The sequence below is a fragment of the Bidens hawaiensis genome, unplaced genomic scaffold (genome assembly GCF_021521415.1).
Source record: "Bidens hawaiensis isolate Kalapana, Puna unplaced genomic scaffold, B.hawaiensis_p1.1 tig00077465_1, whole genome shotgun sequence".
Lineage (NCBI taxonomy): Eukaryota > Viridiplantae > Streptophyta > Magnoliopsida > Asterales > Asteraceae > Bidens > Bidens hawaiensis.
Window position 1 is genome coordinate 5,332 of NW_027503343.1, and position 18,048 is coordinate 23,379.

Below are 18,048 nucleotides of genomic sequence, written 5' to 3' on the forward strand. Positions count from 1 at the left end.
GCAACATAGCTTTCAACTGCTCCCAAATATTGGTTTATTTTTTTTTATGTATTTAACCTCAATTTTGTAAAATATATTCAATAAATATTAATTTTGTACATTAATGGTCATATTTTTTTAAAAATTTCCATACACTTGTTTAATTTTCTCTTGATTCTACAACGTAGTAACTTATGCACCCATCAACAAACATAGGTTTATGATTTGGGGAAACAAAATTGGTTAAGTGGAATTCTTATGACCCGTTTAAGGGTACGAGTCAAATACGGGTTACATCAATGAGAGCTTACAATTTAAAAATCAAGCAAATCTGATGACTTTAAAAAAAGGGGGAGCGACCACATCGCGACACATAAGATTTTAGAAGTTTCGTTTATACCTAAGTAACATAACTACAACCCAAGTATAAACCTGCCCCACCTCAGTCCTAAGCGTAAGTCTAACCTAACTACAATCATAGCTCATCTTTGTACGAACAATTATTAAAAAAATATACATAACAAACAAATATGAAAAATAAATCTAAATAAAAATTACTTTGTTTTACATTATTCATTTTATATTTATATAATTTTTTCGGGTTTTATAATTTTATTTATCGTGAAGGAGTTAATAATATACTTCGGGTTTGATGATGAAAGGGTTTCACAAATAAATGAGTTGTTATAGCTCGTTTTAAAAGCTATTTGATTTTTGTGAGACTCATGGCCCGTTTATTTTTTTTACTATAAAATTGTTTGTTAATTATATATATTTGTTAAAAAAATAGAATATTAATTTTGTAATATATCCCTATTTTATAGAAATTTTTATATAAAATATTTAGTGAGATTAATTTTTAATTTAATGAGATGTTATAACCCGTTTAAGGTTATCTGGGTTTGGTGGACCCATACCCGTGAATTCGGGTCAAATGCATGAGAAACTTTCATTTACAAATAAAGCAATCTGGTGACTTAAGAAAAAGTATAGAGCAACCAGAGAGCTTTTTAAAAGTTCCGTTTATATATATTATAGATAGATTTATTTTTATCTATGAATGTATAATGTATTATTATTATTATTAGTACGTGTTATTATTAATTATATTACTGTTGAACTTTTATTTCCTCTTATATTCTTTTACACATATCTTTTACAGAGCTGAAGGTCTCTCTGTAAGATATCTCTCTATCCTATTTAATAGAGATACAGTGCGCATATATCCCACCATCCCCAGATCCTACTTATAGCTTTGCTATTGGTGAGATTTTACTGGGTATGATTGATTGATTTTATAATCTTACTAAGCATTTGCGAGGAAGGTATCATAACTTCAATTACTAATACCAAACACAAAACATTAATATATTATCCTTAATGTAACCATTGTATCCTAAACATGTCGCCAAGCACGAGGTCAGAGTGCAAACCCAACGCTGTTGCACATTAGGGTCCCCACTTGTTCCTTATTACCAATGGAACATTATCGAAAGAGTTCCATGTCGTCGTCATTGCTTCTATCGCCAGCTTTGGTTTCTACTTTTGTGAACACTAGGGCCAAGGCCACCACACGCCATCATGTAACCTTACGCCAAACGCTTACGTAACATGCTTTGTTCACTACTGATTTGAAATGGTGAAACCATGTACCATATGCCAAAACCCACATTTGTAAAAACACTTAAGTCAAGAAATCCAGGCTACTCAAACTGGAAGCGCCGTGTCTCAACTGTGTTGTTTCTAACGGTAATGATCAAAAACAGCGACTAAACTTATCCCAACCTAGAAAGTTGACATGCCCTAAGGTAGACAAGCAAATCCACACAAAATAAAATACAAGTCAAATATCCATATTACGCTATAACAAATTTTCAACAAACTTTACACAAAACAAACTAAAACAAAATCAACACACGACATACAATATAACACGGCTTTTGCCCCTACATTGGAGACATCTTTGCTAGTTTGATTTCTAAACAAGACAAAACACGAGGGCAGACAGTAAATAGGATGTATCCAACATCTTATATCCTGATTAATTAAAGCATTAATCAGAATTAAAGATGCACAATACATCCTTCCACTGTTAATTCATGGTTGTTCTAGTTTCATTGAAACAACCCGTGATTTTCTGTTACGCTTTGCCACCCTCACAAACACTACTGATAGGCAAGATGGGGCCCACCATGGCCGCCGCACCTTTTGTTCACCCTTCAAACAATCAACTGTAAACACAAACAAATCACTTATTATATTAATCAAAATTGCACATTAACGTTTTAGTGTTACTGAAACAGCTCATAAAACATAGTGGTGTGCATGAAGCCAAAAAAGAAAAAAAAAAAAAAAAAAACCCCCGATATGCAACCGAAATAACCGAACCCAAACAAAAACCAATGGTTTGGTTTTATGCTTTAATAAAATTCAAATTTTCAGTTCGGTTTTGGATGTAACTAAAACCAAACTGAAATTATAGTATTCATTTTTAACTTTGACTTTGAATAAGTCTGTAAACAAACCGAACGTTCAGCAGGAAATTCGTTAATGTTCGTTTACTTAATAATAAACGACCAAACATGAACAGTTGAACACATCTCTTGTTCGTTCATTTATGTTTGTCAATGTTCGTTCATTTTATTTCGTTTATGTTCGTTTCTTTACATTCATTTATGTTTGTTAGTTTACGCTTGCATAAGTTCGTTAGTTTACGTTCATTAATATATTATTTTGGAACTCTTTGGCCCATTACGACTTAGTCTAGCTTCAATAACTTTTTACGCCTGATACATTGTTCTTCACATTACTTATAACAAATTTTAGCTCAATAATGTTCGTTCATCTATGCTCAGTTTCGTTCATCTATGCTCAGTTATGCCCGCTCGTTTATGTTCGTCAAGGGTTCGTTATACGGTTCAAGAACGATCCATGAACACACACACTTTCTTAAAGAACAAGAAACCCCATTCGTTTAACTGTTTGTGTTCAATTCAATCTTTTGTTCGGATAAAGTTAAACAAACGAACATGCTGTGTTTGTGTTGTTTGGTTCGTTTACAAACAGAATTTTAAATGTTATAATTTATGGGCCATCAAATGTTATGTTCAACTTAAAACCCCAATCTTTGTTCTATAACAATTGCAAAACAAACAACTACTTGTGCAGGTGGACAAAGTGCTTGAGTTTAGAACGTTAGTTTGTTTACTAAAGAAGAAAACGTAAAAGACAAAGATTAATTAATAATACATAAGATTAAAACAATGAGTTTGAGAAATATAACCTTTGATCCTTCTAAGTTCCTTGCATAACGTTATGAAATCTCCCCATTTCATGTGACAACGTCGAATAAACCGAAGAATTTGCTCGGTTGTAAACATGGACATGCCTTCCAGATACTCCCCGTTAACTCCATTTTCTTTAAATGTCTGGCGATACCCGCCAAGATTTATCTCCTCCAACCAAAGGCCAACATCCTAGGAGACAATATTTAATTACACAGTGTCAACCACTCTGTAACAACCTTCTATAGATATAATGCAGTGGAATTCAAAAAAGAATATTGTTTACTCCTTGTTATGAGGTTGAACCGAACGAACACAAACAACTAAACCGACGAAGTTTTCTTGTTCGTGTTAGTTCGTTAAGAAAGTACACGTGTTGCTGTTCGTTTATGTTTGTTCGATAACAATTCAAACAAACAGTTAACGAACATACAAAACTGAACAAAGATGTATGAATATAAATGAACATGATTGAGCGAACACAAAATAAAAGTAAACATGAACATCAACCTGTTGGGCCTACAAATAATAATAAATTAGACTAAACTTTAACAAGCGATATCTTAATTTCATAAACTAATAGAACTAAAAAAACTCTAATGAATATATAAAAAGAAGATGACTAAGCAATGGTGGTTGGAGTAGACCAAAACTTCTAACTCGAAGACTTGGTTGCTGGTTTGGTATGGGACAAGACAGGGATTCAATTCAAGGGGTGACTTGGGTTGGTGATACGGGACATCAGTTAGGTCATGTCGAAGTTCACTCGGATCTGAAGCTGTCTAAGGACTCGCTAGAGTACAAAGTTCTCTCACTAGGAGTCAAAATGCCATGAAGCCACAAAGAACATGGTGTTGCTTCGCTCATGTGGTTGCTAGTTGCAAGAAACAATCTCTAAAGATCAGGAGGATCTCAATCAAGATTTGACGTGTCGGTGCCCCTCGAGTAGATTGTACGTGTAACTTGGTCGAAGTCTGCAACTACGAAGATCACCAGAGAGGGTAATGGACCAGCCCAAGTGAAGGATCGGGGAAAATTTCTAGGTGAAGATGGTCGCTACACGCTGGGATTACAATTTTACGAACATCCGATGATACCAAAGTGAAGCTGAATTATTAAGTGGGGCAGAGGCACGAGTACGTGCATGGCTTGGTGGTGGGAGAATGTCACGGGCCAAATATTTGAAGACCAGATTGGTTTTTATGCTTGAATGCTTGGGACCTGGAGTTGATCGGGCACTTCCTCAACGGACCCAACTGATAAGCGGGATGGATTGGGTGCCCCACACAGGGCGTTGCATCTGTGACCCATAGCACCCAAAATCACCGAATATAATTTTGGTTTTGTGACGGACTACACTTTCTATTCTAGGGTTTGAATTTTTACTTTTTACCACGCATTTTTAGTAGAAATAGAAGATTAACATTTTCGGTTTAGTAATTTATCTTGGGTTTGAAATAAAAGTTTCAGATTCATGTTAAACAAGTCGTGTCCAGGTTGACCCAAATATGCGTGTATATATATATATATATATAGCACAATAAGAAACAAAAATCAAAAACAAATATAGACTTGTTGATCTTATAAAAAAAAATCAAATTAAAAGAGCCTTAACAAGGAATTTGATCAATAAGCAATTATCTATATTCAACTTCCGTAACCACATTTCTCAATTAAAACATAAGTGAAGCATAATAAGATCTAAAGAATAAGTAAGTAAGTAATGACCTCAACCGTCCAAATGAAGAAATCAAGCGGCTCCGGCGGCCGTAATTTACTCATCTCAAAACAAGTCCAAACCCTAGAATAGAAAGTGGATGAACAAAACCACGAATTGAATTTACCGAGTGGATATTGATTCAATTGTTCATATGATAGCGATCGAGAGAGAAAGAGTGTGAAGGCAAGTTGGTTGATTGGTGAAAAGATTGTTGTTTGTATCTAGTTTGTACCAGAGATTGATTGTAGTTGTAGCCTGAGTAAGTGACCCAAGTCTCTTTTATTTCCGAATGTTGACATGTGGACCATTTCAAGTTGCCTTATGGTAACAACAAAATCTAAACAACTTACACGCCTCATTTTCTTTCAGAACAAAAAAACTTTTATAAACCGACGCATCATCGAATACTATTTTTATATTTAATTAATTAAAATACTTTTATAATTATATATAATTTCATCACCTAAATAAATCTGTCTATTATATTATACCACACTTCACAGTCCACCGGCTCCTTTTCAATTTAGATCTAGACACCAACTTTTTCGGTTTAAATATGAAGAACACCATAAAAAAAAGTATACCCCCTGCCGAAGATCTGAAACTGATTGGTTCCAAGGAGCATCATTAAACATCAACCAATTGAATAGTGGTTAGTCTCCTTCAAGTCGATAGATCGAAAACCCTGTCATGGCAATTGATTTAGATTTTGATGAGGTTTGATTGATCGATTACTGAAATTCTGAAATTCAAGAATTTCTAATATTGTTTTTCTGTTAATTAATATACAAAAGGGCCCACATCTACAAAACATTCTCACGTCTGCAGAAACGACCTTATTTACCGTACTTAAACGCTACAACGGTGAGGTCCGGATTCTCTCAGTCTGCAGCTTGCCAGCTGTATCCGGACCTCGGGCAACCCACCCCGTTGTGGATGCTCTTAGTCATTTTCACAACAATTTTAGATTTTATAATATTGTTATTAACTAGTTATAGTGAATGCTAATGTGAAAACGGTGTCGCGTATGTGTCACTCGGACTATGTGGCGTGGGTTTCGATTTACACTCGATTTCTATGAGGCAAATTGGTGCCAATGGCAACTGGCAAACACAATTCTCAGCCTCCATATTAGGGCTTCTTATCCTGAAAAAAAGTGTGGAGAAACTGTAACACCCAGGCTTTAAGCGGAATACGTCCGGGTGTAACGTACAGATCATTGATAGCTCGTGACACTATTAAAGCGGCAATAATTATATTATTTCATTTCGTAACGTAACAAGTACACAATTATTCATAAATAAAAATTAAAAAAAACACTTAATCAAAACAATAAATAAGTTCTTTATTCAAATAATCTAAGGTATATTACTGATCTTCATTCTTAGCATGCCATCGATTCAGCCTGTAGCACGTTGAAAATAATATATTTGTCAACAATTAAGTTGGTGAGTTTTCAGAAGTTTTAGCATATATATATATATAACACAATTCAACATTTGTAATGCAATATATATTCAAGTGTAAATTATATGATATCAATTAACGTCGTCCTCCCGTTCCTTTAGCCGAGGCTGTAGTAATAGGGGAAATGAGAACCACCTTACGAACAACCGAAGTCGTAACGTTAGACGACGCAAGTGCGTCCGTCGGACCCTCCCACTATGTGTATGCGTTTGTGTAACTTCACTATAAGAATAGTAAACACGTTGCAAGAAAGTTCACGTATAGTCATAAGCAATATACAAGAATAATATTAACATGTACGCTAACTATGAATCGGATTATAAATAAGCACATAACTAACGAGGTAAAACATGTAACATGCTACATCCCAAAAATATTAAAAGCATTATAAATGAGGTTATGATGAACTCAATTGGAATGAGGTATACGATAACGAGGAGTCAGTATTGATTAAAGTAAACTAGTTGGTCCCATGAGAAGTCCCGATAATTTGTCCTAATTACTAAAGTAACACAAAATAAATATCTAAAAAATAAACGAACTAAACATGGAAGTAAACATGAGTTTATAATATATTTGGGATCGTTAAAGTGTTCACATAAAATTTGTGTATAAGAAAATTTTATTAGTTTAAATATTCTTAAAAGTCATTATTATTATTATTATTATTATTATTATTATTATTATTATTATTATAGTAAAAATATATAAATTTATAATTGATATTATATATATATATATATATATATATATATATCCGAAAACGTTTACCGAGAGTTTCTTCCAAGAGTTTAACGGTGTTCGGGTTGTTAAACAAGCATAAACAACATTAGGTTTTAATATAATTACATTTTTAATTAAAATGGTACATATGGTTAACAAAAATAAAAAGAAATAAAAATATCAATAAATCGGACCAGGGGGTTCGAACCTGCGCCCATGGCCGAGTCTTGGGTTTTAACATCAAGCGCACTGGCTAACTGGCCAGTGACTAACACTTTAAGACTTTGAAATGGAAAATATATAACCCATAACTCCAGTTAATCCCCAAACCAAAAGAACACTAGATTAGATCTTATTCAATTAATCATTGCTTGTCAATCAAAATTGATAGATGGCTTTTTTGTTCCCCTATGAAAACCGATATGAATGCATGCCAGAATTAACTTAATTGGTTTAGAATTGTAAGAGAACGACGAGTTAGGGTTTGCGGCCAGAAGACACATTCAAACGAGGCCCGAAATTATTTATTGGCTGCAATTATCTTAGAGTTTGGGTCGGAATTGTAAGAAGGTGGTGTATGCTCGTTTAATTGCATTTTGGTTGAAGATTTATAGGGCTACAAGATCAAATCAGCCGCAGCCAGAGAGTTAATAAAATTGATATGGTTAGATACAAATTAGTTGTCAATTACACATTATACTATTACAAGATGGAGCGTGCATGTTAAGAATCCAACTAATTAATCAAATCACGTGATTTATGGGTCAAAAGATCAAAATAAACTGGAGGGGGGTGGCTGTCGGTGCGACGGGGAGAAGGGAAAGAGGAGGGAAAAACATTTTGTTAGTTGCAACAAGGTCCCTCATGATTGGTTTGGTGATCAATTGTGGTAAACAGTATAGTGTAGGGGCTAAAAGTGAACATAATAAATACTTTAAACAATTAAGAATATGCGTAAGTGTAATAAAGACAAAACCGAAGACATAATTAATAATTGGACGTTTTTATTAAATATAAAGATCCGATTACAAACGGGTAATAAAACAGACACAAACACGACACCGAACTTGACGAATGTCACAGCATTCCCAACTTTTAGAAAATTTCGTCCCAAAATTAGGAATTAACATCCATAGCATAAAGATGCGGATACTTAGTCTTCATTTGTTCTTCACGCTCCCAAGTGAATTCCGCACCGCGCTTAGATTCTGAACGAACCTTGACCAAAGGGATTCGGTTACGGTTGGTTTCCTTATCCATTAGATCCATTATTTCCACCGGTCTTTCAACAAAATGCATTGTCTTATAGATACGCACCTAGTTGAGAGGGATATGAAGGTTTTCATCGGCTAGACACTTTCGAAGGTCCGAAACATGAAACACAGGATGGATGCATTCATTCAAGGATTTTGAACGGACCAACAAAAAGGGTAGCTAGTTTACCCTTCATATAGAAACGGACTACTCCTTTCCAAGGTGAAACCTTGAGGAGGACAAGGTTTCCGACTTCGTATTCCAAGGTTCGTCGTCGCTTATCAGCGTAAGACTTTTGACGACTTCTAGCAGTAAGTAGATTATTACGAATTTGAGCTATATTGTTGGTGGTATCTTGTACCATTTCGGGTCCAGTGAGCTGAGTCTCACCGATATCGTTCCAATAAATAGGAGAACGTCATTTACGGTCGTAGGGCGCTTCGAATGGAGCCATTTTGACGCTCGAATGATAACTATTATTGTACGAAACTCAACCAACGGAAGGTGAGTATCCCAATTACCATCAAAATCAAGCACACAAGTTCTTAGCATATTCTCAAGGGTTTGAATGGTTCTTTCAGATTGACCATCCGTTTGAGAATGATAAGCGGTGCTAAGATCTAGACGAGCTCCCAAAGCAGTTTGAAGCGAATTCCAAAAATGAGAGACGAAATGACCATCACGGTCATTTATCATACTCAAAGGTATACTATAGCGACAAACAATCTCGTTGACATAGATTTGAGCAAGCTGATCGACCGAAAGCTTTCCCCGAATGGGAATGAAATGGGCTGATTTGGTTAACCTATCCACGATTACCCAAATACTATCATGTTGCCTCTTGGTGGTTGGAAGTTTTGTTACGAAGTCTATCGCGATGTTCTCCCACTTCCAGATTGGAATAAAAGGTTGCACGAGCAAAACAGCAGGTTTTTGATGCTCGGTTTTTACCTTAGCACATGTTAAACATTTTTCGACATAGATAGCGATGTCCTTCTTCATGTCGGGCCACTAGAAAGTAGTTCGAAGGTCGAAATATATTTTATCCGCACCAGGGTAGATAGAATACCGTGACTTGTGAGCTTCGTCCATTATAAATGTGCGAAGATTGTCACGACTTGGGACCCAAAGGCGGTTAAGAAAATAGAGCAAACCATCACTCATGGTTTCGAGTTGGAGTTCAGCACCACACGACATCTCTTTGTACATGTCGCCTTCAGCGACGGAGATGTGTTGGGCCTCAAAGATATGTAGCTGAAGATGGGTTTCGATAACGACGCTTAGAAGAAGAATGCTTTTGACATGGGTTTTGTGACTAAGGGCATCAACTACTACGTTTGCTTTACCAGGATGGTAACGTATTTCGCAATCGTAATCACTAAGAAGTTCACCTTGCCTCGTTGCATGAGAAGTGTAACATCTTGAAAAATACCATATTTATTTTGGGTTAACTATGTCAACCTTGAAAATAAAAGAACCCAAAAATATTTTAATAGTAAATATGGTAAAGAAATAAGGAGATATATATAGATTATAAATATGGAAGCATTCCATATTAAGGAAATAGGAATCCATTCCACATGGAAAGGAGGAAGAAAATCGAACTCCTTCACATGGGTATAAATAAGGAAGATAAATTTCATCCCACACGGAAAATAGGAAATATTTGGAAGATCATTATAAGGAGTTGAGTTTCCATAGTAATATTTATATGCCATGCATGCACCAGTGGTCTTAACAGAGGGTGCGAAGCACCAGGCGAGCTCGGGCAATGGGCGATGGGGGCAATGTGACGCTTTGATGACGCATTTTGCACTTCACACGCTCGCATCGTCGCGGGCCGCTTGAGAGCCGCCTTATTGTTTTTGGAAAATGGAAGCAAGATCAGGACGTGACAAGTCATCAAAAGTAAAGGGAATTAAAAGGAAATTCTGGATTTCAAGACTCATCGCGATACGCGATGGATCAGGAGATAACCCACCGCGATACGCGACGGGTACATCACATTGCCCCAGGATGGGCGGTGTCGCGATACGCGATCACCTAACCTTTTGGGTTATCGCGACAGGCGAAGAAATCATGGACACATGTCCAACCACGTGGCAACACGTGGCATGTCTACTAGGTGACCAATCAAACCTAGTGGGGGGCTTCGCAATACGCGATGACCAAACCAAAATTCCATCGCGATACACGATGGAATATAATATTTAGAGGTGGTTAAGCGTTCCATCACGATACGCGATGGATCCCCTTTTTATTCCATCGCGTTTCTCGATGGGTCTTAATTTCGAATCTATAAATAGGGGTGCCGGGCTCTGCCTTGTGCATCCCAAATCAATCTTCAGTCATATAATCTCGATTTTCTTGCCTCGATCCTGACCTTTTGACGATTCGTTTCTCGAAGTACGTGCGAGTTTTGAAGCTTTGTTTGTTTGTATCCTTGATTACCCGCCGACAAGTAGAAGTGCTGCCCGTGTCAAGCTTACGCATTTCATATATGCTAGCCATACGAGGTAGGGGTACTGCACGATTATATTATTATATATGGTTTAGACCCTAGTCGGGGGTATAGTCTATGCCTTGATGAGTTAATAAAGTGAAATATAGCTTTTATAAGACAAGGGTATAGATAAAATATTATTTCTATATGATTATAAATATTTTATAATGCTTCTTAACAAAAGAAGAAACTTAGTATATACGTTTCTTTATGAAGAAGAAACGTAGTGTTTTATTAATGCATGTTTTGGACTAAAGGTCCAAGTATAAAGAAATAATTATCAATGTAATGATTATGAATATAGACTAAAGGTCTAAAGCTAGATCGTTGGTCTAGTATTTATACTTGGATATTCTTGTACTATAGGTCCGAGGTAACTTCAAAACAAAATCAGTGAAAGCTCTGATAAAAAAAAGGTGAATACGCTCATATCTATAAAACTCTCTAATCGAGTCATTTACCTAGAAACCAAAGTTTACATGGGATAATGTATCCCTAAAACTTTAGTATCTGCTGGAAATTGGGCTAGTTATACTTGTGTTTGGATCCTTACATATGTGGGCAGAGGGTAGGCATACCCCACCACGGGTGGTGCCAGGTCCCCGTCTCATTGAGCCAGTCTATAGGGCTGTGAGAGTTGGACTAATATGATATAATTGGTACTCCGGTCTAGAGGGGCGCTGATTGCTTCGAGTATGAACTAAAGGTTTTCATAAATGTTTTTGTGTCAGCATATTCACCAGCATATTTTGTTGGCGTATTTTATAAACTGTTTTTAAAGTAATCAGGAATAGGTGTTTGGAGATGAAGAATAGCCATTAGACGATCTGATGGCTTAGATGAAGTTTTTTCTATTAAAAAATGTAACTTATGGTTTTATGTTTCAAACACTTTTGTACCAACTATCGGGTGTTTAAGTCCCGAATTTTAATAAATATTAATATTTTAATTTAAACTTCCGATTTACGACCTTAAACTCTGATATATTTATAAAACAGGTACCAACTATTGATCACACTCCTAGGCCCTAAGTTGGGGTGTGACAGGTTGGTACCAAGGCCATTGATCTTAGCGAATTAGGTATTTAATCGTACCTAAGCTTTGATCAAGGGATAAGTTTCAATATTTTATTATATTATATGATATTATAGGGATAAGATAGGTTGGTATTCTTTCCTATCCCTCATCATTCTAGATTTCAAAATAAATATATTTCAAGAAGTACATGGATAGCTTTGCCAAGGAACATAGGGAGGCAAACTGCCCGGAACCAACGATTCCTAAGGGAGACGAAAGTGACGATTATTATGTCGATTTCTTTAGTCAAGACCGTCCAATCATACCCAGAGTTCCATACAGAAGTCAACCCATTTACTTTCCTGGCACGCAACAAAGGCCAATCCGCATAACACGAGATCCACCAACTCCCGAGTATCATTCGTCTGATATTCCGTACTATCATCTTTCCAATGAAATAAAAGTTGATAAGCCTATCAAATTTGAATCCGATCAAGACACATCCATTTGGATGCAATGTCATTCCAATCAACGAAGATGGCGTTTTGGAACTCCAACTTATAACCCAACAGATTCCAACACTAATTCTATAGCAAGTCCATCAAGGAGACCTAGGACGAGGGTGATGCAACCACAAGAAAGTGTGAAAATACAAGTGGATCTAAACAAAGATGATGAAGAGATGTGAATGGAGGAAGAATCATAAGAAGATCCGGAGGAGGAAAAGGAAGAAATCTCCGAAGAAATAAGCACCCCAAGGGATGAGCCTTCAACCAATTCAAGGTGTGACTGTCCACCCAATGAAGCTTGTCAACATCCTTTCTTCCACATGACTACATGCTACGATCCTCTAGACCCATACGTGCAATGTATCCAAGGGATTTAAATCATGTTTCCACCTGACTTCCCTCCTTCTCAAGGTGTTGTCCCCACTATTTCCTGTTGGGATCAAGGTGTGACTGTCCACCTAATGAAGAGCCTTTTTGTTTTTGTTTATGTTATTTTGATTTGTAATGTCCTTGAGACAACATTTGAATATGTAATTTTTCTTTAAGTAATGTAATTTATTGCTTTAAGAATTTGATGTGTATTTTTGGACAAGTGCATGTAATCTACAGTTGTTTTGGTGCATCTGAGATTGTTCCAATCTAGGGGAGATTGTTGAGATCAAGATTTTACCAAGGAAGATTGGAATCTTCTCAGCCTCCTCAAGAAATTGATAAGTATGGAATACGAGCAAACTTGGCACTTCAAGCAAGCCTAGAACTTATTCAGGCAAGGTATCTCACTTGCGAGCAAGGTTATCTTCTGGAATTCTTCTAAGTGTTAGTTCGAGAAAACTATACTTCATCAAGCAAGGCTATTATTCAGTCGAGCAAGGTTTGTTTTAGGGCAAACCCTTGACTTAACCAAACTGAAACCAAATTATTTTGTGGATCGAGCAAGGTTCAATAAACAGTGATCTCAAGCACACTTGAAGGAAGTTATGATGGAATTATTCTAAGGACTTCCATGGGAAAAGTTCAAAAACGAGCAAGCAACAGTGTCACCAGCACACTTGGTTTGTTTAAATAAGTTAAAGACAAAAGGTTGAAGAGATCAAGAAGAACAGGTTTGCTCTTAGGATATTATTGAGCAAAGTTCGATATTATCATGAAGATTGAAGTCTGCTTGAAGAATATTTTCTAAGGAAAATATTCTAAGTAAAGCTTGCTCGGAGAACTGCTCCAAGAACATTTATGGTTACAAGGTTTGCTCAACAAAGATGAAAGCTTACTCGAAGACCTTTTACACATGTAATATTTTGAATACGTTTGAATTTGTTTTGTAACAATTATTAGGGATTCTAGAAGGTGTCAGGTATGCCTATTTAAGGAAAGTTTAGGTCACATTTATAAAAAACAAAGTGAATATTGAGTGATTTGACGACTGACAAACTTTAAAATAATTTTGTTAACATTATTTTTTTACTGCTCAACTTACCTTTTTTAAGTTATAGGATTTTGATCAAATACAAATGAAAATAACGTGCTAATTGCTAGAATCAAATAGAGTAATTATATATACAGGTAGAGTAATTATGTAATTATTTATTACATAATTACTCTACTTAATTCTCACAATTAACACGTTAATTTCATTTGTACGTTAACTTTTCCCTTAAATTATAATACTAAATACTACTAATAATAAAGATAAAAAACAATGGTTGGTGTCGTAAGCACGCCATTAGTCATGTGGTCACGTCTACTATATTTTTCGTTTTTATTAAAGCATCTTGTTTTTTCTCCAATTTAGTGTCGATGTTGAAACCATTCGAATTGCATCGGTTCACTGCCGCAACACATTGGATTTGTTTTTTAGGTTCGTCGCGAGCTTTTTAAAGTATGTTAAATTTGTTGCATTTGTGTTCAAATTCCGGTCGGTTCATAACCGCAATGCGCTGATCACCACAACAACCACCAATTGAATTCCACCACTACCTGAACTCCACCACTGCTGACACCCAAAACCTAAACACCAGCTGACTCACCATCAACCAACAATCATCACTTGAGCACCACCGATTGACTTCGACGGTGGTTCTAAGATTCTAGCGACCTCAATAACTTGAACTTTTACAAGAACAAAGTTTGTAAAGGTCTGATCTAAGGTTACATAAAGGTTTGGAATGAAAAGGTTGAGTTTTCCGGCCAAAAACATTTTTCCGGTGACAACGACTTAAGATGTTAGGATATCGTTAGTCTCGAATCGTTGGGGAGAAAAAACGTTAAAATGATGAGACCTTCAGCAAATACTTCGTTAGTTGAGACTTATTGTCAGTTGATATCATTTTTTGATATGCCAGTCTACATTAGAATTTGTTACTTAAGAATTACTTGGTATCACAAGAATCAACCACAAGAGGTTTCCATTACCATCTTCCACCAAGACAACATAAAAAAAAGATTACTTGATTGCATATAATGCTTTTTATTGGATACCTTCGTGCTTTCAAGTGTTGGTTTTGTTGAGACTTCTACTTACATCATATGACATTCCTCATAAGACCAGCAAATGACTTCTACTTGCTTTGTTTATTATTTAATAATAACTATATATTATATTTTCTAGCCTTACTTAGGTTCACAAGTCCAGTTAAACTCGCTATTCTAAGTTCTGTGCTTCAAGCTCGTTTATTAAATTATTTCCAATTTGAGCTTGAGATTGATTAAGCTCCTCTTGATTCGAGTTTTTAATCAACGTATTTTAAGTAGTTCACGATCAGTTCAGTTCCTTTACATGCCCAATAGAATATATCAATATACATTTATGTTTCTTTATAAAACCATAAGCTTGTAGCATTATATTGCATTACCATTATCAAGATTACAAGTATTCAACTCACTTTCCGGGCACAAGTTGGTGGCATAAGCCCATGCGTTGTTGGCTTCCGGGTCACTAAGATGGTCAACCAAGTGCTCAATCGGGCTCTTTCCAGTCACAATGGCCTCAACAAAAAAACCCAAACATGGAAAACATAACCAACTGACCATTCTTAATCTCCTTAACCTTCAACTCAACGAATGCTTTCGGGTCATCAACCAATCCAAGTGGGTCAAATGACCCGCCCGAGTAAACCTTGTCGAGCCTCTTAGTGAGCGCCCCCCCCCCCCCCCCCACGAACACGGTATCCTTCGATGAGCCCCATGAGAACAACTTGTGATGCCTAAATAGCTAATATACTCTAGGCATGGATCAGGTTCGGGTTCCTGTTGTAGTCAAGATCACCTTCTGAGAATTTCATATTACCCGCCTTGAACCAAACGGCTTCACCGAATTTGACACCGTTCTTTGAGAGAATCTCGAGGAACATGAACCAAGTGCACCGAGCATGGCCCACCGAGAAGTGATCACCTCAAGATCACGGTTCTTTGAAAATGTCTCGGGGTCAGCCGATACTAGTCCAACAGTGTCCCAGCCATAGTCACAGGGGAAATCACTGGTTAAGCATGATGGGGTTTGCTCAGAGAAAGGGCCCAGGTACTTGGGGTGGTCCGGTCCGTACCTGTCAAACCACATATTAGGGGTGGCATAAAACCAGCAAACTGATCCGTAACAAAAAAAAAAAAAACAAATAACTGACGGTTTGGTTATATTTTTGGTTTGGTTTCAGTTTCCATGTAGTTAAAGCCAACAAAACCAAACTGAACCGAATGGATAATTTTCATTTTTAATTTTAAAAGTCAAATAATTTAAACATTTAATAAATAGTGTAATCTAAATATTTTAATACAAAGTGATAATAATCATTGGAAACTGAAACAAGATTGTGTGAGTTTTACCAGATGCTTTGTGATGCACTTTTAATGGTGCGCTGCTTGGTAAAGCGACCACCATTGAAGTTGACGGTCTTCTTAACGAGCTAGTTTTGTGGCTTCAAGGCTGCCTGGCCCGCAGATGTTGGCTGTTGGATTGAAGTGATCGCCATGGTGGATATGTGGATAGTTAATAGATGGGAATAATTTGTGTCGTCTGCATTAATGGTTGTACATTAAAGTATATGGGAATAATTTCCTTGCCCTTTCATTCTTTATATTAAACAATATATACAAAAGATACCCTAACCAACTTATCGGTATACAAGGAAAGGGAATAAAAATAATATATACAATTAATTACCAAACCATTACTATAGATAATTAGTTGACTAAGACCCCCTAAGTCTTAGTGGTAGGAGCATGAACACAAAGACTGGACTTAAACCGTGAGAAGAGAGGATGCGGCAAATCTTTGGCGAAGATGTGGGCATATTTATAATCAGCCGAAACATGTAGAACACAGATATCACCAATACAAACCGTATCTCTAACAAAATGGATATCAATTTCAACGTGTTTGGTTCGTTGATGTTGGACATGATTCTCAGAGTGTTATACTCCCGAGAGGTTGTCACAATAAACGACCGTAGCTTGACGAGTGGGAAGATATAATTCAAGAAGTAGATTGTGTAACCAGCTCGTTTCGGCGACCGTGTTAGTAACACCACAGTGTCCAGCCTCGGCACTTGATCTCGAAATGGTGGCTTGGCGTTTCGACAACCAAGAAACCAACTTGGTACCCAAAAAATATACAATATCCGAATGTAGATCTTCGTGAGTCCGGACAACCTCCCCAGTCCACATCAGAGTAAGAGGTAAGAGATGTGGAACTAGAGGTGGTTATATGTAACCCATGTGATATTGTACCGCGAAGGTAGCGTAATACAAGTTTAAGAAAATGAAAGTAGGTTTCTCGAGGATTATGCATGATTAAGCATATCCTGAACTGCATATGTGATATCGGGCCAGGTAAAGGTAAGATACTGTAGAGCACCTCCAAGGCTTCGATAGAGTGTCGGGTCAGAAACTAGGGGCCGGTGTTGGCACTCAATTTGGAAGAAGTATCAACCAGAGTGGCGGCCGGTTTACATGTGGTCATATTGTCCCGTGCCAAAATATCTTCCGCATATAAATCTTGAGAGAGAAATAAACCACAATTTTGATGTTTAACAGAGATGCCCAAAAAATGATGAAATTTACCGAGATCGGACATGGCGAATTCTTTGAAGAGGGAGTTAATAATAATTTGTAGCAAGGTGGGTTGTGATGTCGTTTAGATGATGTCATCAACGTAAAGAAGAAGATTCGCCATTTGATCACCCTTTTTATACGTAAATAATGAAGAATCAGACTTGGCACTCTTAAAACCGCAAGTATGTACGTACGTGGAAAACCGTTGAAACCAGGCCTGTGGGGCTTGCTTTAACCCATACAATGATTTTTCAATTTGCAGACATGTCCCGGATGGTTAGGATCCTTAAACCCCGGTGGTTAAAACATATTAACAGATCTTTAAGTTCACCGTGTAAGAATGCATTCTTAACATCCAATTGATGCATTGGCCAAGAACGTGATGTTGCTAAGCTCAAAACAGTGAATTGGCCAATTTGGATCGGTAAGGGTGGTTAAGTGGGATGTTGGTAAAGGAGAAACAGTGGTGTTGTGGAGGTTTAGGCTTGGTAATACCGGCTTTAAGACAAGTGGTCATGGGGGGGTAAAAACTGGTAGGATTGGTGGTTG

The 18,048-nt window shown here is 36.7% G+C and overlaps 1 protein-coding gene and 1 pseudogene across 1 annotated transcript; both read right to left on the minus strand.

Moving 5' to 3' along the window:
• Positions 1 to 2,061: 2,061 nt before the first annotated feature.
• LOC143606823 (uncharacterized) lies at positions 2,062 to 5,056 on the minus strand. Its single transcript, XM_077082463.1, has 3 exons — positions 4,992 to 5,056; positions 3,263 to 3,455; positions 2,062 to 2,210 (listed from the first exon to the last, which is right to left on the minus strand). Exons 1-3 carry the CDS (start codon positions 5,043 to 5,045, stop codon positions 2,077 to 2,079), a joined length of 381 nt encoding a protein of 126 aa, XP_076938578.1. The 5' UTR covers positions 5,046 to 5,056; the 3' UTR covers positions 2,062 to 2,076.
• Positions 5,057 to 15,291: 10,235 nt separating this feature from the next.
• Positions 15,292 to 16,418, minus strand: LOC143606824 (chlorophyll a-b binding protein 5, chloroplastic-like; annotated as a pseudogene).
• Positions 16,419 to 18,048: the final 1,630 nt, after the last annotated feature.

Bases quoted from the DNA above. Each gene is read 5' to 3' on its own strand.
- LOC143606823 (XM_077082463.1), bottom strand. From the start codon at position 5,045: ATGAGTAAATTACGGCCGCCGGAGCCGCTTGATTTCTTCATTTGGACG. The intron at 3,456-4,991 runs GTCATTACTTAC...ATTGTCTCCTAG, and splicing joins TCTTCATTTGGACGGTTGAG to GATGTTGGCCTTTGGTTGGA. The intron at 2,211-3,262 runs GTTATATTTCTC...TTGTGTTTACAG, and splicing joins GGAACTTAGAAGGATCAAAG to TTGATTGTTTGAAGGGTGAA.